We start from the raw sequence: 27,962 nt of genomic DNA on the forward strand, positions 1-27,962 counted from the left end.
TATAATAAAAACTCAGACGTTTACTCGTTTTCATTGCAGTATTAGTCAAAGACGAAATATTCGTTTTATATGATTCTAATTTATAACATTTGTGTTTTTAAGTCCGATTTAGTTCCTACTTCTGTTAACCAAAAAAAAAAACACAGCATCTGTGAGTCCGTCCTCTATGTTTTTGCCTGACTCGCAGGTTGCGAAGGGGACTCAGCACGCATGCGCCGAGCGAAGCCATTCGTGCCTCCACGTGAACGTCTACCATGGCCACTTAAACTAGTCTTCTTTAAAAGCTGCTGCGGCTTGTGATGGGGAAGACCCGGGGCCGCAGGTTCCGCAACAGAGCTGGCTTATCACCGCTGGCAACCTCTGAAGGCGAGGACTGTGAAGCAGGACCCATGGAGTGCGAGAACGGAGACCACATAGGAACATCAGAACTTCTGGAAAAAGTGAGTACTTGTTGTTCATAACAGTGCTTTTGTAGGAAGCGATTGGAGCAGCAATAGGGGTGCGGGACGAGAGGAGTGACTCCTAAGGAAAGCTGGCAGTGGGGCGGGAAAGCTAGGGATCTATTGTAGTTGACAACGGTTGACGTACCTTATGAACAAGCGTTGGCAAAGCCAATAGCTTTCACACATGCCTGTATCACCGCTCTTATAACATCGTTGAATATATATTGCTTTTACACACACATACACGGTAAAATTTGGTAATGCTGCTGATGATGGTGACCCTTGTAGTGTTGATTGAAGTTGTTGTGGCACTCGAATTCGGGAAGGTGGTAGTAGCACTTGTGTTGATCGCGGTAGTGCTGGTGGTAGTAATGATGATGATGGAGCTATTATTGTTGATGGTGTTGGCAGCAGTGCTTGTGTTAGTCTTGATAATGGCGGTGGTGTGATACTGGTACAGCTAGCTATTGATGGTAGTAGTGGTGCTGCTGGTAGTGGTGGTTGCAACAGTGATGTTAACGATGGTGGTGATGAGCGTGGTATTAATAATAATTGGGATTATAGTGGTAGTGGAGATAGTTATTGTGATGGTGGTATAGTTAATGGTGGTGATGTGATGCTAATGGAAGATTTGTTAGTAATTGTTGTGGGTTAATGGTGCTCTAATGCTTGGCACGATGATGGTGGATATATAGGTGGTGGTAATTTTGGCAGTGGTAATGGTGATCCTGAAGGTACTAGTGAAGTGGTGGTGGTGGTGGTGGTGGTGGTGGTGGTAGTTGTTCTGGTGACCGTCGTGAGAGTTATAATGGTGATGGTAGTGGCTCTGGTGTTGGTGGTAATGGAGGTGCTGGTGTTGGTAGTAATGTGGCAGTGGTAATGGTGTTGCTAATTATAATGGAAGTGATGGTAATGTTAGAATGAGTACCACTGAGTTGTAAAACATAAACATTCCTTGACAAGCTGTACCAAGGTGGGAACATGCGCTTTACAAATACATGTTATATTATAGTGGTGGTGGGGCCATGATGCTGGTGGTAGTGGTGTTGGTAATGGTGGAGATGATAGTGTGGTGTTTGTGGTAGTGGTAATACAGGTGGCAATAGTGCTACTGATGGTGGTGGTAGTCGTGGTGGTAAATATGGTGTGGTAATAGTGTCAGTGGCATTGCTCGTGAAAGTGTGTGTAATGCTTTCAATAGTGATGATGTTGGAGGCGGTGATAGTTGAGAGGTTATAATGGTGGTGGTGATAGTGGGGCAACAGTGATATTGGTGATGCTGATAAATGCAATGGTGGTGTTGGAAGCAGTAATGGTGGTTGTGATAATGCCAGTGGCGGAAATGATTGCGGTGATTAAGATGGTGGTTGTAATATAATGTTGCTGGCAGTGGTGGCGACGTCCATATCTTCTATGTTAGAAACGCTTTAATTGATTGCATTTCTCCTCAACCGTAGCAGCCAGGCAGTGTGCGTTGTGATGTCTGTTATTGCAGCTGTGTTTTACACATTCATAGAGCCTGTCTTTTCGTAATCTCACTTTTGTTCCATAATACATATTCACGAAGGGTGGCATTTCCCCGATGTATATGCATTTATTTTCTTCAGTATTTCTTTTGCATCAATAATAAAATAAAAATAAAAAAAACTGAAGTCATCTCCAACAGAAGAAATAGCTAAAATAAGAGTATCACAGAAGGGAGAAAGGGGAAAAAAATTGAATGCTTAAAGTAATTACAAAAACAACAGTTGATGGACAGAATGCAGACCAATGTCATACATTCACCCCAGTACAGAGATCTGGGCCTAAATCCATCGTTTTTTTGCTCACCATGCCATTCCAGTTTGAACCCAGCCATATGCAAATCAGTCTTGACCCTGTGCCTCATGGGAACAGTCCAGCCCGAACTGCCAAGCCAGGTCCTCCCTGGACTGTAAACAAACATCCTAGGACCGGTTTCGGGGTTTCACCCCTCTTCAGCCAGGATAGCTTGATTCCAGTGGCATGGAGAGCATGGGACCCACGTCTGGGCATACCCTTCCCACTCGGGCTGACTAATGCAAAAACAACAGTTGATGGACAGAATGCAGAACAATGTCATACATTCACCCCAGTACAGAGATCTGGGCCTAAATCCATTGTTTTTTTGCTCACCATGCCATTCCAGTTTGAACCCAGCCATATGCAAATCAGTCTTGACCCTGTGCCGCATGGGAACAGATCTCTTGACTGGGGGTGAATGTTTTGATTTGTTCTGCATTCCCTCCATCAATTGTGTCTTTTGCTTTCTCGCCCTAAGGGAACCATGTATGCCCAGACGTGGGTCATGGGCTCACTGTGCCACTGGAATCAAGCTATCCTGGCTGAAGAGGGGTGAAACCCCGAAACCGGCCCTAGGATGCTTGTTTCCGGTCCTGGGAGGACCTGGCTTGGCAGTTCGGGCTGGACTGTTCCCATGAGGCACAGGGTCAAGACTGATTTGAATATGGCCAGGTCTAAACTGGGGTGGCATGGTGAGCAAAAGAATGATGGATTTAACCCAGATCTCTGACTGGGGGTGAATGTTTTGATTTGTTCTGCGTTCCGTCCATCAATTGTGTGTCTTTTGCTTTCTCGCCCTAAAAAGTAATTAATCATTAGTTCATTTTGAGTAATTTTATTGGTTGACCCAATTTAAATTCTTTTTCAAAAGACTTGATTAGGTTTCAGGGGTGTTGAATTTTCCTTCTGCTACATGGGGCTGTAAGTAAACGTTCTGCTAGGGAGATCTGCATTTATTAACACTCAATATGGTACCAGCGAGAAACAAGGCTCTATCCTCCACTTTCAGAAGGTCAGGCTCACTTTGTAGTTTGTGTCGGGAAATGAAAGTCTTGTGTAATTTTCCAGCTAAACAGTCAAAGAAGCGCGATGGGCACATTTGTATCCAAAAGAATGAAAGGTAATGTTTCAAATGTCAGAGTGAAAATGTGTGAATAATAGAAGAGATCTCAAAGGCGATACATTTGAAATTAGAGCTAAATTTTCCTCTTGCGCTAATAAGTTAACTCCTAATGAGAAACTCTGGAAAATGACTATTAAGTAGTTGTGATATTTGGCTAAGGTAAACCTGATACAAATAGAGGCAGGTCTGTTTTGCATTGTAATAAATTCTGTCGTCCTTGTCACCACTTCAAAAGCTAGAAGGAATTAAGCGGGACTGTATATACCTTCTCTGCTGTTTAGTTGCAATGTTTCCCATAGCAGCTTTTTATTCCCACAGAGTGCGCTTTTGTAAAATTCAAAAAGCTGCTCTGCAGGAAAGGTTTAGGACCGATAACAGCAAGTGGGAATTTTAAGAAAGTGCCATCTTTTTGCATGGTTGCCCCCACTTTTTGCCAAACTGCTGATGTACTTTGACTGAGTGTGCACAGGGTTCCTGCCAAGCAGGTACCCAGGGCCTATGTTCTTTCCCTAAAACTGCATTAAAACAAAACCCAACTGGCACTCTTTGGCCACAGGTCAGTCCCTTGTAAATGGTACCAAGGGCACTGTTGCCGGGGAAGGCCTCTAAGGACTACAGCACTGATTGTGCCACCCTTAGAGGCACTATACCTTTACACACTCACTCTCTCTCTGCAGGCTGCGTGTTTTGGTGAAGAACAAAGTTAAGCGTCGACATGGCACACATCCCTGTGTACAGCAATGATAGAAAATGAAAACTGATAAACAAAGTACACTAAACAGAACAAACTGTCATCATTGAAGAAAAAACATTCAACATCACATATTATAATTAAACAAAAATTATGCTCCTTTAATTATTGAGCTGTAAAGAATCAAATTGAGATATAATGACATTTTTGTTGAACAGAAATAGTACTTGGGTCCTTAAAAGAACATGTCAGTAGTAAGTCTCAGTGAATTTGAGAAAAAACATCAACATAACAATTGTGTCACAGAAGAGATTGACGTTGCTGTGATTGATGCCCAATGCATTTCCGGATTGCCCAGAATCCCTTCTTCAGGGGCCTGTGTTGAACAAGTGGAGAAAGAAATACACATAGTTTTGCAACATATTATATATGAAGATGAAAAAGTTAGGAAACCGATACATCGTACAAAACCAGAGTTATGAAAACACACCTGTACGTGTGCAAGTCCAGACAATTATCAACGATGTGGAGAACGTGAAAGCAGTGACTGAAAGCTGTGTCTGAAATCAATAGAAGGAAAATAGAACGATAATTACCACACCCTTAGTGAGCAACACATCTGATGTGAAGAAAAGAAAAATGAACAATATGGTGCTAAGTGAACAGCCCTTACTTAATAACACGAGAATCTGGTGTGTTGATGCTGAACGCAGAAGGGTCTGTCCACTCTAATTCAGAATAGAACAAAAAAATGGTGTTCCAATGATGCCGCCTAAATGACCCCAAATGTACTAGACAAGTGTACGTATGTATACTCACTCAAGTGAACGTACACGCGAACTCCTCTTGATGATGTGTAATGTACGGGGACTGCAACTAATATGCTGAAACACGAAAACGCCAAACTCACGACAATGTCAAACCCATAAAGAATGAACAACATGGAAAAAGATTACAATAAAAGAAGACAAGCTATGCTACCCCGAGAATCGATGCTGGTGTCCAATAATCAATTGAAAACCAGGAAACTGACTGGTTTATAGAAAGGTAATCAACAAAAAGGATAGGTCAGGAACATGACCAAACCAGAGTGACTGGCAAAGACGGAAACCTAAGAAAAAACAGAAAAAAACAGCCCTCCGGTCATTGAACCGCTGATGAAACCACAGTGTTATCAAGGTAAACTATGGCAGCTGACACATAGTACCACCAGACATGTTTCCGGACCCCTGCTCTCGGGGCGGGGGGGGGGGGTGTATGAGGTGCCAAGTCTCCCCCCCCCCCCCCCCCCCCCACCCCAAGACCCTGGGATGGGCTGGGTCCACTTCCAGCAACTGGCTCGCACCGGTTCTGACCTCCCCTTTGGGCGGGAAACTTGGTGGGGAGACCAAGTGAGGAAGGGTGAAGCACATCTCTGTCCCGCCATCTTGCATGGGGGGGGGGACCCAGCCAACCAGAGAGGCGTATGCCCCCTCCCCACTGGAGGGTGGCATATTAGGGGGTGTACCCACCCCCCGGGAAGGGACCCATTGGTCCCGACCATTATTTACCTGTAACGCCCCTAAATCTAGTATTTAGGGGCAACCCCAAACCTTGCCTCCTCAGACCAGAACCGACCAGAAGAAAAGAAGGACCGAAGAAGCTGTGCTGAAACTAAGAAGAGGAGGGCACCCACTGACTGGCCCCAGGCCTACCGGCCTGTCCCCTCCTCGAACCTGATCCAGCTAAATATTGGTGTGTCCTGCACCCAGCAGCCTCAAGAACCCGAAGGACCTGCCCTGCCTTCCAAACCCAAGACTTTGTCTCCTGTGAGCACCTGATTTGCTCAACAACAGACTCTAGCCCCAGCCAAAACTGTGTCTGCACTGCTCTTCACCCAACGCCTACTGCCCGAGTTCAAGTGGCCCAACGCCACGAGGAGGACTCCCTGGCAATCCTGACCTGAGATCTAGTGATCTCTGGATGCTTGTAGTCTTTCTGGAGGACCAGTGCGAACGGAGCTGGTAAGAAAACGACACCCCTGCACCTTCTGTCCCACAGCCGTGGGTGGCCCAACCGGCGGTGTCCCAGCATCCCAACTTACCTCTCAACCAGTGGTCCCCTCCAGAAGATCTTCGTCCTGAGCCTGCAGGCTTGGTTGCAACCGGAAAATCCCCATTGAAAACCAAAGGACACCCAACGCCAAAACAGCACCCAGCCGCCGCTGCAGGTGTACTTTGGGTCCTAACTCTGATTTCCCCGACCCCCCCCCCCCCCCCCCCCCCCTTGGCCCAAGCCTAACACCAGGAGCTTTGCTCCCACAACCTTGTGGCCTGCTCGTAAGCGGCCACCAACGGAGGCCTCCTATCCCCCATTGGATAACATTGAGCCTCAGCGCTCTGCACCTGGCCACCCTAGTGCCGCTGAGGGTGTTTCAAGAGTGCATCCTTGACCGAACCCTGGTTCTCACCCCAGAATATCAACTCCCACAAACTTGTACTTGCCTGCAAGCTGTTAACTTCATTGTTTTCCATAGGAATACGTAGAACAGTTTTCAAGGAAACATTGAAAAACTGCATATGTACTAAAAGTGAGTAACTCTCCTTTTGTCTAGGAGATGTCTCAGTGTGATATCTAGGCATATCACACTGATTAGCAAAAGTAATCTAAAAAGTAATATACATAGTGATCTGAAAAGTAATTTTAAACTATTGACTTGCCTGTAATTCAACAAACTGCATTTGAACCTGCATTCACATTGCTTAAGATTTTGCAAAGTATTATTTCGTTTACCTGCACCAGGCTTGGCTTGGTTCTAGAAATAAAATAACGTAATATTTTTGATACAAACAAATTGGTCTGAGTTCAGTCTTTGAGTGTGTGACATCATTTGCTGCACAAGTGTGTACAACAAAGGCTTAACACTACCCTCTCATAAAGCCATACTGCTCGCCCACACTACCACAAATGGAGAGTAAGGTGCTATCTACTTTACCTCTGCCTACCTTTGGGGTTCCACTGGACTCTGTGCACACTATAATTCATTTTGGTATAGTATATACAGAGCCAGTGTCCTATAGGAATGAGACATAGAGCAGAGGGAGGCAAGTGAGCAGAGGGTGAGTGTATGTAATTCCAGGCTCTCAAAGTGTGAAAATATTTGTATTCCAAAAGGAAAAAAAAAGTTCACAACAAAAAGGTTTACAACTAAAACAGAGGCGATGGAGTTCTTTTCTTGGGTACACTTGACGAACCACCAGCTTTTAAGGTAGCTAGCAGCTGCTACTTACTAGAATTGAAGACCTGATTGAGAAAGCAATGGCCTGTCTTGTGTTTCTTGCCGTCTAATGTCCTGTAACAGCAGGAGGATAACGGTCTGCAAAGCATACTAGAAGCTGGTAAATGTGGTGGACATGGGTGTTTCCCTCCAGTGAGATGAGAATTAGGATCAGGGAGGAATTGTGTGCGGTGTGTCCAAAAAAACAGAGGTGTTTCTCTAATAGGTGTTAGTCAAAATATTTTTTTATTAACTGTGCCGGAGAGGCATCTGCATTAAAAATGCTTAAAAAAATGAGTGAATTCATCAATCTACACGATGAAACCTTTTTAGGTCTCGCCTGAGCTAGCGCATGCGTTGCTCTGCGAGACATTTAGTTAGTGCCTTTTCAAAGTGCTACCAGAGGCTTTTCCTGGCCTCAAGCTTGCGTTCACGAGCGCGTGCACAGCCGCCATGCGGGTTTCTGTCAAGGCTCATTAAGCCTTGCCGCCTCTCTCCGCCTTGCTTGCGCTTCAATTCCCTCCCCCACCACAGATTGCGTCACTCTGCTGGCCTCCACTCTTCTCTCTCTCTCTCTTCCCCCCCCCCCCCCCAAACCCCCCCCCCCCCCCCCCCCCTCCGCCTCTCTATACTGCAGCAGGCCGTAGCGTGATTTTTTAAAAAAAAATTTAAATGTATTTATTATCTTTTAGCGCGCACACACACAACACTCCCGGGCTTGTCTTGAGTTATGGTGAGTTCTTTCACTCCTGATTTTTCCATGGACCACTCACTGCACATTTGAGTAAAGGCATGCTGTGCTTGCTACAAGCTCGACATCTCGCCTCCATATAACTGATTATATTTTAAGGACGTGGCTCTCATGGGAACCCTACAAAAGCATTTCCCCTACTTGGGGCCTCAACAGCTTCAGAAGGGCACCTTGCAAAGGTTCAGATCAACGAATGACTGACATGTTCAATCACCGTGGACAAACTGCGAGACTCGCGATGAGAACCATCAATTTTCGGGTGTCTCATTCTCTGCCACTCTCTCCTAACCGTGCCACATGTGGAAAAAAGTTCGGCTTTCTAAGACTGCACCCCACCACCAAACACATATGAATGGGGAATGCAGCTCACAGACCCCTGCACATGTAGTACACCTATCCAATGAGTACGGAAGTCGCACTGACCACTTTAAGATCCAGCACGCCGTCCATAGCTTCCTGCAACAGGGTGACTAACTTGGTAGTGAGCAAACCCAGGCTCTTCTCGTGGCAGCCGGAGGCGCCGCTCTAGCACTCTGTGGCAGCGGCCCTCCTCCGTGTTAGCCTCCACGAGCCCTCCTGCATCGCAGCCTCCTCTTCAGTTGGGATCGTGCACGGCCGCCCTGTGTGGAGTAGTAGAGAACCCTGGCAGAGCTTCCATGGAGGAAGTGACGTTGCAGCCGCTAACGGTTGCCAGAGTAACAGGATTGTTGGCCCGTGTACGGTATGAAAACTGCCGTGCTATTTACACCTGACTCGTGTGCCGAAACTATTCATAGTTTTAAACTTAGAAGAATGGCAGTGCCTGTAGCTCACAGGTCCCAAGTCATCCCTTTAGAGTGAGTGCATGCCCTCATGTTTAAGACTTACAATATACATTATAGTGTTCCTCGTTTCACATATCGCTCACCCCCACTGCCTTAGTGACAGTTTAAAGATGTTGTTCTTACCAACCAGAAATGTCTACCCCCATATATAACTTGACAACGTAGTCGCAGCGGTTGAAGTACATAACAAGCATTGGCATAGCAAATAGGCCTCGCTTTTGGGACCTTATAAGTATTTAGTTATGCAGCACAATATCCTTGGTGCAACAACATCAAGTGTTGCATGGCTAAACACTTATACGGTCCCAAAGGCGAGACCTATTGGCGCTACCAATGCTTGTTTGTATACAGAAGTGTATGTGACCCTGCCCTAGACCAGGTTTCGTACCTAGGAGAGTGCCCCCTAGCAAGCTTGCAAGGGGTGCCACAGGGAGAGTTTGCGTCAATGGCAAGACTGTCAGACTAGTTCTGTGCCTGCAGGGAAATTGAGTGTGTAGGAAGAGGTTAAGTTTGAACGAGTGGTAGTTTGCTGAGAAGCTGCTAATTGGAGTAGTGACATGGTGCTGGGCTTCAAGCTTGTGTCTTAGGGAGGGGAGGACATTGGGAAATAACTTATTGAGGTTATCCGCTTGGGAGGCCCCTTTTAGGGGATGGTACAGGAATGGGAGATTATATATGGCATTCCTGGAGCTGCAGTTAAAGCTGGTGATGGAGAGGGAGCTTATTTGAACAAGGATTATTTGAATTTCTTGCTAGTACAGTAAGTAGGCGAATGCTTGATCAGTTACCTCTAGAGGACTTTTGTCTCCCTAGTTGGTGAGAAATCACAAAGTGGAGGGCTTTGTAACTGGCTATTTTTCACATGTGTAGGGATGTGACCATGCTCTTAGGCCAGGATTGAAGGAATGCCCAAATAGGCTTGAGCCTGTGAATTGTAAATATTGTGATTTCCCTCTTGGGAATGCACCTGCCTTTGCTGTGTCCGCTTTGTATGAGGATCTATATGTGATAAAGACTTTAGCACTATACTTGGGCCAGCATGGTGAAAGCCTTTAGTCTCAAGTTGCGTATAGTTTCCTGAACTGGAAAAGCAAGGAGGCAAAATGAATGTTGTTGGCCTGTATGGGCTAAACCTTAACTCTTGCTCAAAGTCCTCCTTGCACACAAAGGTTAGATGTGACTTTTTTTTTCTTTTCTTGTTACACATCCGTGACATTTACTATCGTACATGTTGTATCCCATAGCGAGGTGGGTGCTAGTCTTTCAGAATAAAGTGTCTCCTTATTAAGTCGAGCTAGCACAGCGTGTATGCGCTGCTCTAGGAGAGGGCCCCTTGGAATCACTCCAGACTTTCTGAAAACTCGTGCGTGTGGCATTAGTTTTCCCCCACATTGTTTTGGCCTTTGCGTGTGGCTTTTAAAAATGAAAGCACGCAATTGGCCAAAGGCGGGTGCATGTGTTACTTTTTTCAGTAACTGTTTACTTCCACGGCATCCAGTTTGCGGGAGCGAGCAGCGGCGCGCAGGGTGACGTCTGTTGTGGATCATGTTTCAAATTGATGCGGTCGCTTTCACTTTCGTGGCCGCCCTTGTTAACATTTGCCTGTCTCTCCTCAATTCCCTGCCGCGAAACCTTCATTGGCAGTGCCTTTTTCAGCTCCTGCTGTGCCGCTCTTAATCTCCCTGTGCCCATGCCCACTCCACCTTACCGCCTCCACAACCGTGTATGCTCGCTCTTTACTCCCGGGGATTTGAACGAGAATCCCATGCTTGTTTTGTGTTTTAATCTGCCTCCCATGTATGCATTGCCAAGCATTCCACTGGGCACCGGCTTCAGCAGACCGCATTCATCAATGTAACTCAATTTCCATGAATGAAAGAGCATTGCGCCTATTATCGAGCCGGGATCTTATGACCTCCGATATAGTTCTGTTGATACCCAGGCATTTTTCTCGCTTGTCCTATCTTGTTTTCTAGATCTGTGCTCCCATACCTCGGGTTGGGGACCTCTGAGGCCAAATATAGCTCTCTCGCGCCCCAGGCTCGCTTGAACTTTTATTCTGAGTTTTAAAATGAGGAAAGGCGTGAACACCAGTATCAGACCTCTAGCGTGCTGCTGCTGTACAAAAACGCATTTTGTTTCACTGTGAAAGTTGAAGGTGGATACAAGAGGTCTAGGCAAATCAGGACAGGACATTGCTTCTGAAAGGCTGACGTGGCTGAGGTAGAGCAAGTCCGAGTTCGAGGTTTATATCCTGCCCTGAGATGTACTGTGCTGTTGTCGCTGTTCTCCCCAGCCCTATTGCATTTTTACAATTAAAGGCCTGCCAGGAAACCATCCCAATTTCCATGTTGGGAATTCTGCTTGTCTCTTATTTTGGGAGTCCAGTCTTTACAGGAAAACGCACAAGCTCTTCAAAGCAGCACATATTAAAAATGTTAACAAAGCCAATAGCTCTAGCTAAACACTTATAACGCCCCAAGGGAGAGCCCTATTGGCTATGCAAATCCTTGGTTTTTGCCTTAGATTAATTCCTCTTTCAAATTAAATCCATCAGTTTTTAAGCCGTTTTAAAATTTATCCCCGGCATTTGGAAGTTTTCCTCTGACAAAATCCTCGATTAATGATGGGTTTTGTCCCAGTGCACCGTAATGTTATACATTACTAATAATTATCTCAGTGCCTCTGTATGCAGGTTTGATAGCATTGTAAATGGAAATGAACATTTTGGTATACGCTAATGGGCAGTAGGGGAAGTATCAAGATACGGATCTTCACAACTTGCTCTCTGTTATTGATAAAGGAAGAGGACTGGTCTATTACATTACTACTGTAATCGTTCTGGTGAAGGCGAGTAGGGTCGTTTTGCCTAAACATACAAGGGCTATGACTCCTCTGTCAAAACTGACAGACCGATATTGTTAATATCAAGAATGTGAATGGCATTACTCATCTGAAAGAAGCAACCTCCGTGCCTCATGTTGGTCTAAAACTTCACCAGTACCTGCATAGGTGGCTGTTCTTGGACATATTTGCGCTGAGGAGGGTAATTCTTGTCAGTGGAATGGAATGTTATCATCTTGTCCATAGGATGGAATGCATCTAGTTGTTCCTTTGGTGCCCCACAGTGGGGTGACAAATTATGGCATCTTTCTCATTGAATCAGAGCTATGAAAATAACCTCTTTGATTATGCCATGACTCCTATCAGGATTTTTCCACCTTTCTGCAAATTTACAAACTTGAGCTTGAAGTGGTAGTTGAAGGGTTGCAATATCTTAAGGGTTTATTTTACAAATCTTCTCTAGTCTCTTCCCACACAGGGACACGCTAGAAATGTACTCCTGACCAAGGCATAAGTAAAATATTTTCCAGGGTAAACTGGGAAAGTGAACTTGCAAATGCTTAGCAGATTCTTGCATGAACAAACACACGCATGCTTATTTGCTCACTCAAAATGCAGTTCACAAAGGAGTATGGTTTCCAGGCTTACTTCAGTAAATATTTGTGAATTTATGAAAGTTATAAATCTGCACTAATTTAAGGACATATACCATGGGTGCAGTTTTGTAATTTCTTTTATAATTGGGCACCTAATTATGTCTGGCATTAGTTAAGGCTTTTCCTTTTTATTAAAATTATATATAAATAGTTAACTTCATTCTGCTCTTTTACAAGGAGCACATCAGCACACAAAGTAGTTTTCAATTTTTGCTTTTAGCCCGTGTTTTTGTCACATTGATGAGGGCCTTACAGCAGCCACAACAATAACGTTTTACAAACATTACGTCAGAACACACATTGACAAATCCAAAAGGCAGGCAGCCATCAGCAGACTGTCTTTGCCAGTCTTTGTTTATTTTTATGTTTCCCATAATTTTGCTGAAACTGGTTTTATATTCATTTTCCATTATTAATATATTTCAAATGCATTTTGCTAAAGGCTGCCTCAAAGAAATGTTACCTAAAATGTTGGTTTTGCAAACTTTTTCTTCTAATTGTGTTTTTTGCGTACATTTTAATTTGAAAGCAACGATTCATCAGTCTTACTTTCAGGATTCTGCATGTATTTGCATTTAATCAGATCATTGTGGGAGCATTATAGGTAGCTCCGCTCCATGCTGCTCCACTTGCTGCTGCTCCGTGCCGCTCCACTCGCGGCCGCTCTACTCTGTGCCGCTCTACTCTGTGCCATGCCCCTCCGTGCCGTTCTATCGTGTGCCGTACCCCTACACTCGCGGCTGCTCCGTGCCCCCTCTACTCCGTGCCGCGCTCCACTCGCGGCCACTCATTGCTGCTCTGTTCCGCGCTGCTCTGTGCCATCCTCTTATGCTGTGCCGCTCTGAGCCACTCTAATCTGTGCCATGCAACTCCACTCGTGGCCTCTGTGTCGCTCTGCTCCGTGTGCCGCTCTGTGCCACACCACTCGCGTCTGGCTGCAAATTCTCGGGGCCGCTTGCAGCCGCTCCACGCGAGGCCACTCGTTGCCGGCTGCTCCATTCGGGGCCGTTTTGCGCCGCTCCGTGCCGCTCCATGCGCTGCCGCTCTGTGGTGCCGGTCAAGTCCACAGCGCTCTAGTCCATGATAGTCTTATCCATGCCACTCCATTATACCCCACCCTAGTCCACTTCTCTCCCCACCGCCCACCACTCTGTTCTGATTCACCCTTTTGTATGCCACTCCACATCACTTTACTCTGTCAATGTATGCCACTCCATCATGCTTCTCGCCATTCTACACCACTTCTATGTATGCCACATTATTCTATGCCACTCCACACCGCTCTACTCTACTGTGGAGAAGTGTGGCTCAATGATTAGAGCGGCAGACCCTGATGCAGAGGTCTAGCCCGGGACCAGGGTTCAATTCCCCGCCTCGGTGGGTCTTGGGCTCAAAATTCCACGGACCTGATAATTCTCGCCTCGGTGCCTATTCCAATCATGGAGTCCCACTCTGCAACTCTGGGCAATAGCTTGCTTAATCTCCACAACGGCCCCCACAACGCTAAGGATGCCTGGCCTCCACCTTGGGGGTGCCCAGGAGTGGACGCCTCACAGGGAAAGCCAGGATGGGTTCCACAGCGGTATTCGTACAAGCCCCTTGAGACCCTTGCGGGTGAGTAGTGCGCTATACAAGTATCAAATTTTACATTTGCTCTGCTATACTCTGCTCTGCTATACTGTACAGTGGCCTCTAAAATGTGAAAATTTACTTGGAGGATATACTGAATACTACAACCGGATAAAACCTCACATTTAATGCCAATATCTCCGCGATGTGGTTTAAGAAGATACCATAACTTCCGTATGTGATTTTCAGACTATCGTAGCTTAATCATCAAAGCACATAAATTCTTTCTAGGCATCTGGGTCTCAGACCTGGCTAAGCTTTGATATCTTCTCAGTACTAACACAAATAATAGCGGAGAGAGGCTGGCTTAGTATATGGTACACACTTATTCATGTGAAGCACCTTGCACTAATCCAGACAATCCGTATGCTGATTTTAGTGGTCTTAGACCACCATAGAAAGCTCTCTAAGTGGTAGCTGTGGAGAGCAGCCGTCAGGTTTAGTCCAGAAGGAGTGTAAAGCAGCTTGTTTTACCAGTACTTAACCTATACCATAAGTTTAAGTAAAAAAGAATCACCCGGTGAAGTTATAAAAATATGTATTTTATTACAAACACTCTGTAACAAATTGCAATATCTCCTACCCGGAGATACACACAAATACTTAGGAAATCGGAAATCGAATGGTTAGAGGCACAAATACACAGTGGTCTCGGGGGGGGGGGGGGGTGTAGATTCCAAACCATATACTAAAATAGGGGTATGCAAGTCAGACTAGACCAGAAGACGTAGATGTGTTGGGGACCCAAGGAACCACTTGAGAAACCCCACGGAGGGAGTGTGAACAGGACTGCGTGATCAACACAAGTCAATTGGTGTCGCGGTTGCAGTTTCAAAGAAGGACCCTGAAGAAACCCCAGGGAAGATTGAAGGTTGGAGAGTCACCTCAGCCGTGGACACCCCAGGAACCAGGATACCTACACCAGGAAAGCAGAGTGAATAGGTGCAGAGTGACGTCGGAAACTGCCGTAGACCTCCATGGAGGACTTCAGTTAAAGTGCCCCTGGCGAAGAAGATTGAGTCCGGAGAAACCCAAAGGTGGATTCAAGATAAGAAGACCCTACTAGCAGAGGGGACAGAGTCTATGCCACTCAGGAGTGACCAGGAGGCACGGACGACTAATGCCCACCGATGTCGATAGATTCAGGATGGTTGATGGAAGTTGCAGCAGTGTGGAGCAGGCGACGCTGTGGAAGACCAGGAGCCGTTCATGAGCTGTCGGATGTCGAGAGCCAGGGGGTCTGTGTCCGGCAGGGGCACCAACAAGCCTTGGTAACAGGCGTATAAATCGAAGGTGTAGTGTCTAGACCAGCAGGGTCCAAGTGACTCACCATGTTAGGTAAGTCAGAGCAGGCCCCGAGCAAGCAAGGGAGCCCACTGGAACCAAAGAAGAGCCTCGAGAGGACCCACTGTCCAGAGGCACAGGAGTCTCAGGAGGACCTCGAGCAGCTCACGAATGATGAAAACACACGGTGCGAAGGATACGGTAAGGACGAATAACTTGGCTGCAGGAGTTGCTTGAGGTTGGGGCTTCTTGGAGCCCAAAGATCTCTGGAGGAGAGAGTCAACAAGCCTTGGCAATGACAAGTCAACACTGTGCACAGGGGCTCTGTTCCAGCGGTTTTGACGAGAGATACTGGCCTAAAACGTGGTATGAAAAAAAAGTGCAGGCCTCGAGGTTTGCAGAACCTGGGGTTTCTAAGACTTTCGGAGTCCGTGGGAGCCCAGGATCAGCAGACCAGTCAGCTGCATTGCGGTGCCTGAGGATGCGGGGGAGAGACTCCTTTGCTCCAAGGGAGATTCCTTTGGGTGTCTTGGATGTCCAGAGGTCCTGTGAAAAACCTATATGGCGCATGAGCAGACGTTGCAGCAGACTTGCAGGACGACGAGACCAGGTGCAGCAGGAGTCTTCCCTGTTGCAGTCTTGGTTGCCAAGGTGAAGTCCAGACTGTTGAAGATGAAGTGGAGTTGGAACTGAATTGTGTCCCATGACGAATCTAGGGAAACACCATCAGGTAAGCCCTTAAGTACCCTAAGGAAAGGGTTGGGACAATTCAAGGGTCCCTCCCAGAGGAGAGGCTGGAGGGCGGGGAGGAACTCCCATGTCCTTTGTTCAGTTTCGTGCCAGAGCTGGAGCCAACTGAACTGAACTGGAGTATGCAAGGAGGGCACCAAATGTGCCCTTCAAGCAGTCTCGGTGGTGCTGGCAAGCTCCTCCACCTGCCCCAATACCCTGTCTGGGAGGTGGTCACACCTCCCTGTGACAGGATACCTGTTCTGCCTCCCCCTGCTCGAGCTTGGCTTGGCAGTAGGAGGACAAAATTGTGTCTCTGGTTGGCAGCAGCCCTAGCTTGCTGTCTGGTTCTGAAAGACTGGTACCGGGGACACTGCCCCCCCCCCCCCCCCCCCGAAGGAGCTTTACAGTGCATAGTATCATACCTCCCACATAGTTTACGGTGTGAGGGTATGATTCCAACATGTTTGATACCAAACATGAATGGGTTCGTTACAGCCAGTTTAGAGTTGGTCATCGCGTAATGAATCATGGCCACTCTATATGCCTTAATGGCTGATGCACTTACAAAATGGGAGAATGGACTCTGAATGTTGTAGGGGCACCCTGCTCATGCAGGGGGACTCTCACACTTAGAACCCAGCACCCCGCCTTTAGGATTGAAACCCCTGCTTTAGGGGTGACTTATAGGTAAGGCTCCCTGTTTTCCGTTTTTACTGATTTTTACAGATAAATACAGACAGAAAACATTTATTTTCTTGTCTGTATTTATTTTTAAATGTGGATAAAAACCGAAGTTTGGTTGCTTTTTGAGTAATTCTAAATATGTCTGCCTTGACTGCGAGGTGAATTAATTTATGTTCTGCGGGTGTTCACAGCATTGAAATTTGGCAGAGATTCAAGCATGAGTGCATATTTATCAGATAAATAAATGTGGAAATGTACTAATTTCAGCATAATTTTTCCACAAAACCCAAAATAAATATGGATGAATACAGATAAAATTAACACAAAAAATAAATACGGATTAATAAAGACGGATCTGTCAAAAAAAAAAAAATACCATAAAACTGGGAGCCCTACTTATAGGTTTTAAGTGTAGTGACCTCCGATTTAGGGAATCCTATATCTGTCGTAAGTGGTGTTAGCACCCGCTTACACAGGCTGCAATGGCAGTCCTGGAGTCGCAATTTGAGTGGTCTCCCATGGGTGGCATAAGGCATGCTGCAACCCATGGGAGACCCCTGGTGTAACTATGCACTGGGTACCTTAGTACCATCTACTAGGGAGTGATAAGGTCACACCAGTAGCCAATCTGGAGTGTATCGAAGTACTCATGTCCATTTTAGGGACGAAGCACAGACTGGGGTTCAGGTTAGCAGGATCCCAGTCAGACTAGTTGGAAAAACATAATGACACCAGCAAAAAGTGGGGGTGACCATGAAAGCAGATCCTACAATAGCCAAGAAGATATCTACTGGGCTCCCTGAACCTTACTCTGGGAAATAGACGTTGCATCTTTATCACTGATCACAAGCCCAACTGGAAAGAAGTGAAGGAAAGTTTTCAACACAACCTTCCACCTATAGAAACTGTTATGATAGGTAATGAAAACAGGTTAACCACTGACTTTTTTGATATAGTGTTCAGGCCTTATGAGAATTAATGTTATCATAAGGCAAGATAGTATCAATGCAAACTTGAAGGTTTTCCCATGCATCTAAACAACCAAGAGACAATGTCAGCAGTTAGATTCTTATTAGCACTGTTTTTTTAGCAAAGCAGAGTACACTAGACGATGGAGCAGTTTTTGCCAATGTATTTCTCAATTCATGTGAGGGACCAAGCAAAACCACGTCTGCTGTTTTGTGTGTTAGTGGACCTGCAGGTTTATCTGCAAATCCATTGATGCACTAAAAGTGTGCTTGTAGGTATATTGGGGCTATGGGATAATTTTTTGATAAATGGAAGGATGGGGTGGGATTGAAGTCAAAAAAATGTGATCCTGCCTCAAGAAAAACAAAACTGATTGGGGAATCTGCCGATGAGAAAGGTGGTACTTTTCCTATAGATCCGTCCAGTGCAGTGGATTCTTGGATCCTTGTGGCTGTTTTCGATCAGCACATATCACATTGATCCACAGATTCAGAAAAGGCACACAGTTCTACTGCAATATGATCTTGTGGTCATGGGGTTAGGGTGCAGGGCATGGCCGTTGGCAACGTCTTGAGTTTAGTGTGTTATGCAAGACAAAATGCTTTGAGCAGCTGGTTAGGTGAGTGGGTTTTGGGTGCACGATATGACCTTGTCTCTTCATTCACACTTCACTGATTGTCCCAAAGGGGCTTGATGAGGTCATGCACCAAAACTCTACTGTGTATGGCAAAAGACAATGCACAGCTAGTTGTCTATGTAAGGAGTTAGTTGCAGGGTGCTGCTTAACTCCAAGTGCCTTTAGTTCTGTGGACATGGGAGCCGGGTACACGGCAGGCAGAAGACAAAGCCCTTTGCTCTGAGCCCATTGCACAAAGCCAAAGGCCTTGCTCATGAGTTACTTTGGACAGGATGTTTCATGCAGGCTGTTGCCAAAGAACCTATCATGCAGTCACAGCCTCATAACAGTTCTTCGGTTTCACAAGATGCTAAGCATATCTTTAAGCCCAAAAAATCACTGAAATACCTTGTTGAAGGGGAGTTGTTGATCAGTACTCGGAAGACAAAGTTAAAAAAAATACCCAAAAAGATTTGCTACAAATCTTCAATTAAAGAAACCTGATTCTGATACAAAATCTAAAGGCCACAGAAACCTAAGGTATGTTAAGCAACACAACCATATTAGTCTCCTCCTGCCATGCTCTGCTCATGATCATAGATGTGTGATAGAGTTCCCTGGGGTACTGATGGCCACAGCTAGGCCTAGCCATGTCTTTAAAGGTTGAATCAGGTGGCAGACCTGGCTGATGACTATGCCCTGCATCCACAATACTTTGGGTGTGGCTGAAGACCATGTGCAAGCACTTCATGGAGTAGGAGTATTTAAGGCAGGGTAGAAGTCCATAACCGGCTGATTATTTTTGATATTGGGTCGCTACTCAGCAATGTTTCAAACATTGTGTGAGATCACGAGCAGTGAATTGGAGAGCACTCATTTTATGAGTACTTACCCGTAGCTCTCTTTAAATAAGTTCCCCTGTCGAGGGGAAGAGGTTCTCAATATATTTAAGAAACCGTTCTGCAATGTCATGAATTCACCCACTGAGATTCCGTAACATTTGTGCATGTAGATACTTGCTTCACTCCTTGCAGGCTCTAATTTACTGCTAAAAAGGTTATACATCAAGTAAAGAGACCGCTACCAAGGAAAAGATAAACTTTAAAGTGCACACATCCTAAACGTTTAATAGAATCTACCTAATAGGACACAAAGGTAAAATCCATAAGCAAAAGACCAATAAGAAAGCTAACCAGTAATCTGTACAAAACCCTGTCGCTCATTAACTCAGGATTATGATGGCTTTTAATCTGTAGAGTTGTCAAGGGCTTCTTTAGTTGTCAGAACTACCCCCAAGAGTTGCAGAAAAGGCTCCACGGTTCCATTCAAAAGAAAGATAGATTAAAAGTGGATTGTTCAACGGAGTAAACCTACAATGCGTAAAGTAGACTAGTATTTCCAGAAGTTTAAAGGTCGATAAGATCTGTGGAACCCCTGCTTCCTCTGTGTGAAGACTATTGTCATAAGTAGAACTTTCGTATCAATATATTAACTGTCCCAAAGTTAGTATAATGCAAGATACAGTATGAAAGTAAGAATACATGATTTTCTATAGGACAAGTCTTCAGAGGAATGTTGATTTATTTTCTTGCATGTGCGCTAAATATCCTATTCGGTTTAAAAGATGGAGAAATCAATCTTCATCTGTCCCTGATTTTTAAGAGCTAGAGAGTGTAGGAAATCCTATCTGATTGTTCATTGTGTAGGAAATTGCGGAGTGAGCCAGCAAGTTTAAATAGGCCACTGCTTGCATTGTGCACCATTTCTTGCGCCCCCCATCAGACCTTTTTACCTACGCCAACACTTTATACCGCATTACCTGCACAATTTATCATCATTTAACCCTAAGCAACCACTGTGATCCCACATAACCCATAGCACTACAACTTGCATCTTGACTCGCCACCTACACCACATTACCATTATTTCTTTTATAGCACTACTCATCCCAATGCTGGGTGTCGGAGCGCTTTACATCACAAATAAACATTACCCCCTCTACTCATCCCAAACCTGCTCCTATGATCTCCAAATAAACACTTTCTGAACCCTTCCCTCTTCTGTCCCGCCACTTTCCTTTTCATTCCAACTGACACTCTACGGCCACTGCACAAATTAATTTCATAATTCCCTGTACTACTTTACCACTAATCCTGTCTGGGTTTCGGAGTAGCGTGCTACTCCTTGAAAAGCACTTTGATGCCTCATCAGGGGTACCGAGCGCTATATAAATACAAACCCCTCCCTCTTCTACCCCCCCCCCCCCCATTGTCCTTTTTATTCCAACAAACACTCTCATGTCCACCGCTCACATTAATTTCATAATTCCCTGTACTAATTCACCACTAATCCTGTTTGGGTTCTGGAGTAGCGTTCTACTCGCCGAAAAGCCATTCAACGTGTTGTCAGGGGTAGTAGGCGCTATATAAATACAATTAGAATTACTTTGACACCAGAATGCACAGCTCGCAACACAATATACACCTTATATGCTCACTACCTTAAACCTGCATCATAGCCTTAATGCTGATACCTCTAAACTACTATCTATACCCGTTGACATCTTATCTATGCACCATACCCACATGTTATTATCTGCATGCACTACTTCCATAAAGCTACATAAACTCCTACCCACCTTTTATCCCACCTGCATCACCATAAAACCATCTACACCATTATCTTTACAATGACTTACAACCTACAGTATAATGTGCACTTTCACATATTTACTACATTACCACCTACACAGAATATACACCACATACCCTCTAACCCACCTGTGACTTGCATAACAACTTACAATTTGCACAAATATATGCGCTAACACAGACTATGCGAGCCTGCGACCCACCGCCACCTAGCCTCACCCATATCGCCCTCTAAAGCGCGCACCACGTATGTCCTACACATCTAAACCCTGTAACAATGCCTCGACCACGTAGCATCAGCACCACCAGGGTCCTATTCTGTATATCCCTTCCCATCATGTGGACATTATTTCATACAAGATGACCAAGTAAATATCCATGAGAGTATGGTAGAGACCTCACTTACACTCAGATTTGAAACCTACTTTAATTGCAGGTACTTAGCATAACAAAGTAACTTAGATGTGCCATGACAATGGGCAGACAAAAGGTACTAGTGTTACACTGACATATTAAGCCACTTTTGACACATGACAGTTGCAGCGTGGAAGGTCACTAATCCCCCCACTGGGTTACACAATGCAATGTCGGTGTTAGTCCACACTTTCAAGGGAAGGCTTTGGCACTTTTAAATGTCCCAATGAATACTTACAACTCTACCAATCTTAAGGACTTCCACCATCTCCCTTTGAATTGAGAAAAGTGTCCCACATGCCTCTTACCTATATATTTACTTAGAATTGCATGTTTTTGTTTGACCAGACATTTTTATATTTGGCCTAATGTTTTATTCATTGAGATTAGCAGCGAGGCTGCTTAAACAATATTTTCTATTTTATTTTCCCAGTTGCAGAGCCATTGCCCTGAGGTGCGTGAATATGCCTGTGCCAGTATTTCTAGGCTTGTGCAACAGAAACAGATCATCCCTTCCTTTCTGCAGAAGAATGCAGTCCGCTGTTTAGGCCCAATGCTCCTAGACAAAAGTTTAGCTGTTCGTGAGAATGCAGCCGGGGCGCTTCGGTAAGTGTGCAATGAAGTATTATCTGGTAATTTATTGGAGTTTGTTTTTATATTTCTTGTGATGTACCCCGCAAAAGACCCACGATTCTATGAAAAACCCTAGAATGACAGCAAACTGAATGTTCTGCTCGTTACTACAGATTTTTGAATTTGGAAACCAAGTGTATGTTTCATAATTTTTACTATCATTTCATCCATGCCTCAGTAGTCTGATTTGTCTCAGGTCACTAGCAAGAGCTGTATATTGTTTCTTATTGGTACACGAATACAAAGTACGTATGCTGTTCTGAAGTCGTTTTGCTGCTTTTTGCTTTATTCAAAAGTGACATGTACCTGCTTGTCACTTTTCAAATGGGTGCAGGTCTCTCATTTACCACAGCTAGGTCTGCCTGCAGGCCTGACTCCAGTTGCATTGGTGTTAAGTAGCGGTTGGAAGCCTCTATTAGCGATCTTTGACTACTTCCAAACCATGTATGTCTTTTCTTATTTTAATCTAGACTAGAAAAGTGTGGTGAATAAATGTATGTTTATTGTACTCTTGAAAGAGTTGTTGATTTGGTTTTATCCAAAGGAACTAACTAGGGACCAAATTAATGCCTTTTCTCTGTGCCTCATTCCGCACTGGAATATTTCTGTAAGGTAATAAGTAGATCCTCCATTTTTACCAACCTCTCCCAATCTTTTTACTCACCTTTCCTAATGTCTACCAATACCAGATATGCATAAATGTCTGTTTGCAGTTCTCTTTTTTTTTTTTTTTTTTTTTTTTTTTTTTTCAATTGACACAGTTTCAATGGTATAAGATCTTCTCCACCTTCTGCAGGATAAATGCTTCAAACCTTCGTTATAAGAAACACTTCAATGTGGTACTTCACAAGGGATATTTCATAAAAAATCTAGAAAACCTACTTAAAAATGTATTTGTATATTAAGAACCTCTGTACTAAGTTTCTCGATGATGATGGTGGCCAGACCACTGTTCGTGACGTTAAAGGGGCACCTGTAAGATCAGTGGTTTTAGATCAGAAAAAAGCTGGTCTCAGTTCATCCAAGCACATCTATGAATTCAGCATAAGATTTTGAGGCAATCTGCTGTTCCCAAGGTCTCAAACTCTTGATAGAAGTCAACCTTGCACTCACACAGGTACATGCCCCATATACAAATGTTTGGTTATGATCTACAGCTGATATTTCCTATTTTCCCTATGTAGGTATTTTCTTTACATCCAGCCTTGGCCATTTCCTGGTCATCTCCAGTGATATTTTTTAAATGTGTAGATTTTTGTAGGGATTAGAAATGTGCAATTCTAGTGTTTAAACAACTTCTTTGATGTCAGTTTTCAAGCATTTACCATTGATTTGACTAAGCAGCCCCGAATTATGGATTAAATAAAACTGTAATGAAGATGTCCGCTTGTATGATGCATGAATAGCATGTGCTAAAATCGGTAAGTCCCTACTTTTGCACTTTAGGTAAAAAGAAATCTATTTGTGGATGAGATGGGTACAAATACCACAAAGTATATTTTTTAAATGTTTTGAGCTGTACTGCTTTTGAAGTGTCAAATGTGTGCAGTGTATTTACCGGTGATGCACCCTTGTTTTTCCTACTGTTAGAAACTTAAGTGCCTGCGGTGGATTTGAAGTTTGTGATGACATGGTATCTAAGGATGTCATGACCCCCTTGGTTGCAGTTTTGAGAGAGGCAAGTAAAGGTGTATTTTTCATCCTGCAGTGTGTTTGATTTTAGACCGTTGTGCTTCACTTCTGAAAGTGTTTACCACCATGGGCAGTATGAGGAGAACACACCTTTTCCACTTTAGCTAAACCATTATTCTGAGATCACTCTCATTTATATAGTAAATCATCTTTTATCCAGTCCTTCTATCCTTAAAGTTTCCAAACGTTCAATCCATTTGCTAAATGTTTAAGTATCATTCAACAGTAGCTGAAATGGTAACTAAGCGAAGTGTGACACTACTTACTCTTTTTATGTTTTTCTTACATATAAATTGTGCACTGCATTTAAACTCTCTACGTATACTGACCCTTGTTGGCATTTATATGTTCTGGGTAAGAAGCAAAGCATTTTCTGGTTCTATACTGGCATCAACAACTGCAGTGTATCACTTGGCTCAGTTTTAATTTCAATTGAAAGCCAAGTATTTGTCTAAAATTTTGAACTAATTTGGGCAGATTTGGACATTTGAATCCAATTTCAGTAGTAGTTCTCGTGTTGCAAGGATCATATGACTTTTTTCACCTGCAAGTAAGCTAGAATGCAAACCATGTTCTTCCAAATTGAGATCCGATATCTACTTGTGGGTATTTATAATATGTTAATGAATAAAAAACTGTTAATTGTGAGTCCTGGTTCTAGCTCAAGCAAAAGCACTGAAATTTGTGAGTTATGGTATGCATCATGCACTACGCACATCATAACTCATGTTGCCTGCAGTGTAAACTCTTGCTTGATAACTTTTTTTTTCAAGTGACATTTTGCAAATTGTTTTGCATATGGCAGACCACGCAGATTATTTTTTCAGATGCAGCTCTTCAGGCCCGGCGGCCAACCCTAACTGCTTGTGGCCCTATGAAGCAGCCGTTGGCCACAGGCACTGCACCCATTTTTTTCTGTCTTGGTCTTCTCTCTGCCAAAGTCCATGCAGATCCACCCTTGGGTCAGAAGTTATAATAAAGTATAAAATGCGTTTTGAATGGAACGTGTGGTTAAACCATAACTACACAATGGCAAGTGCCACTTTGTAATGTGTATATATAAATGCAGACAGTACATGTTTGGTTGCTTTCGTTGCACACAGTGCAGTGATAGAAAAACTCATCCTACCCATGGACCTGTGAAATATGGGAAATATTCTCTAGCAGTATTATTTTGACTCATTTGAGGTATAAACCTTTTTGTTGAACTCTGACAATAATGTGGAACGTCTGGTAGAACCAGAATTATGGTGGAAGTACTGCAGCCACAAAATATGATAATCCACTGCTCATAACCTATGCTTTAGCAACAATCTAGTCATGAAAGAAACAAAACCTATATATTCTAATTTCAAACACTGCCTGTTCCTAGCAGTACCTTGAAGAGAACAGCTTAAAAAATCTATCCATTTTACAGACGGAATGTGTTTATTTTTTTAAACACAAAGGGTGTTTTTTTTTTTTTCTTTTTTTTTTTATTGTGCACTAATAACATATTCTCTTATTTTAAATTCATACAGCCAAACAGCTTCAATAGCTAGTCCTGCTTGAGAAAACGATATTTGCAAGCACATAAATTGGCAATATATCTATAACCTAGTCCATGATTGCCATCAAGGAGTTTTGGTGACCTCTCAAGCCTTGAGACCGAAAGCTGAGTAGTTTGTAAATGTTACCAGAACCATGACCATGAGCTGGCAACTTAGTACCATATTACATGTTGCCCATTTAAATTTTATATATATATATATAATCTACTGGCGGTCGCCAGTAGATAGTTATAGTTAGGACCGTGTTTCCATAGGAAATCCGCAACATTCTATTTGGATTAACTTTGGCGCCGGTTGACGAATCCTCGCGAAATTTTCAAAATAGGTGGGGCGCTCCGCTCCTACCCTAAAAGTCTCGGGGGGCATTCGTCAAGCGGGGGCTGAGAAAAAAGGGGGGTCCCAAAACGCGTTTTCCCCATGCAATTTTCCATAGGGACCTTTAGTCCAAGGTACAGCCCGAACGGCTGAACAGAATTACTTGAAATTTGGCAGAGAGGTAGTCCTCAGGTCAGGGAAGTGCCTTTTGCAGGTCTGGTGTCAATCTGTTTAGTAGTTCCTGAGAAAATCAAAAGTAAAATCATATACATATGTGGGCGGAGCCTAACCACACATCTCATCCTGAGATCTGATTGGCTGTCCGCACTTCATCCAAGAAGTGTTGGCAGCCATCTTGGGACCAATATACATGATAGCACCTCATTAAAAAGCATTGCAGTTAATAGAAGGTTTTAAGACTTTAGTTACATTATAAATCATTTGTTGATGGTACCATATTCATTTTAGGAACTGTGGTATGTTCTAAGGTGATTTCACCATGTGAAAAAGCCTTCTGCTGGGATATCATGATTGAGAGAAAAATATTTTCTCATGCTTTTCCCACAGAAGTTTGGAAGGTGATCTATAAGCTAAACTGAGAACTTATTTTCTGTAAATTCACATTATCTTTCTCAGTCATGTGAGAAGGAAGTCTGACATTCTCAGTAAAACAATGACATCCAACAAAGGCAGAGACTGTCAGTTGATTCCTTTGTGTTCTACTGCAGCTTCCCAGAGTGTTCCAAAGAACACTCTGGGAGCGCTAACAGTCCTACTTATGATAAACGTATGGCACACCTGAAGCCATCTTGCTTGGATTAAAGTGGTCACTCTTAAAACATTTAATTTAAAAAGGAACAAAATGAGGGGGTTCATTTTTCCGTAAAAAGTATGATTAGTGCTGCAGAAAGAAAAGTTAGGGCACATTTTGAGTGACTTCTCAAATCCTCTGCTATGTCATAAAAAAAATTCTGACATGCAGACTGAAACATGCACTTTGAATACCAGCAGCAGACTTCCCTGGTGAGCAGTAGCTTTACTACAGTGATCTAATGAGCAAAAAGAGTGCTAACATTCTGAAATTATGGCAAATGTGTGACACATCTGAATGCCTTCTTGATGGAACCAAAATAAATAACTGAAAGTATTCCCACTGAGGAGACTACAGTAAATGAGGAAATTAGGAAACTTCATAACAAATAAATCTCCCAAGATGGCCACCAGAGACAAAAGAGCACAAATATAGCCCAAATATCACCCAGATGTAGCCCAAGTATAGCCCAATGACAGAATGTCCCAGAGTGTTCTTAAGAACAACTAGAGCGCTTACTGTCTTCATTATGACAAAAGTATGGCACACCTGAAGCCATCTTGATTGGAATAAACTGGTAACACTTAAAACATTTAATTTAAAAAGGAACACAATGAGGGGGTTCATTTTGCCATAGAAATTATGATTAATGCTGAAGAAAGAAAATGAGGGCACATTTTGAGTGACTTCTCAAATCCTCTGCTATTTCATAAATAAATTCTGATATGCAGACTGAAACATGCACTTTTAATACCAGGAGCAGACTTCCATGGTGAACAGTAGTTTTACTACAGTGATCTAATGAGCAACTAGAGTGCTAACATTCAGAATTTATGGCAAATGTGTGACATATCTGAATACCTTCATGATGGAATCAAAGTAAAAAACTGAAATCATTTCCTACTGAGGAGACTGCAGTACATGAGGAAATTAGGAAACTTCATAACAAATAAATCTCCCAAGATGGCCACCGGAGACAAAAGAGCCCAAATGTAGCCCAAAATCACCCAGATGTAGCCCAAATATAGCCCAATGACAGAAGTGTGCAAAACACTTATTATTTTGTGTTTTTGTAGTGTTATATAGTGCAGACTTGTCAGGTATTGGAGTGCTTTACATGAGCATTGGTTACATCACACAAGAACAAATTCATTTTGGTTGTAGACATGGGGAGACTAAGTGATTTGACCAGAATCACAGAATGTGGAGCTGAAGCAGAAACTCCAAGCTGGTTCCCCAGTTGCAAAGTCTGCAGCTCTGGAAGTAACACCACATCCTCTCCCCTAAGTGCAACATTTAATCAAGTGGTCAACTGGATAAAGAAACATAAAGATAACAAATAATTTAAAAGTGCTTTGTCGCTATTTGAAAACTCAGAAAATATATCCTTATTTTAGTCTTTTAGAGCACTAACCATAATTTTGATGCCAATAAGACCCTCTCATATATGTAATTTCTAAAGGAAATGCTCTAGGTATTACAGTTTTGATTACATCAAGAGGACGTCCGCCGTTCCACACTTTTGTAATAAATATAGAATGTTAGCAATCTAGTTGTCCATTAGGATACTGTT

General features: G+C 43.6%; 1 protein-coding gene across 1 annotated transcript in view; it reads left to right on the forward strand.

Moving 5' to 3' along the window:
- The first annotated feature begins 202 nt into the window (after nucleotides 1-202).
- The window catches only part of HEATR3 (HEAT repeat containing 3), a 302,330-nt gene continuing 274,570 nt past the window's right edge, over nucleotides 203-27,962 (forward strand). Inside the window, exons 1-3 of the mRNA XM_085637313.1 lie at nucleotides 203-440; nucleotides 21,822-21,994; nucleotides 23,612-23,699. Of these exons, the coding sequence (XP_085493439.1) occupies nucleotides 300-440; nucleotides 21,822-21,994; nucleotides 23,612-23,699 (402 nt within the window). The 5' untranslated portion in view covers nucleotides 203-299. The remainder of the gene's footprint in view (nucleotides 441-21,821; nucleotides 21,995-23,611; nucleotides 23,700-27,962) is intronic.

Source organism: Triturus cristatus, chromosome 12 (assembly GCF_964204655.1).
Source record: "Triturus cristatus chromosome 12, aTriCri1.1, whole genome shotgun sequence".
Classification (NCBI taxonomy): domain Eukaryota; kingdom Metazoa; phylum Chordata; class Amphibia; order Caudata; family Salamandridae; genus Triturus; species Triturus cristatus.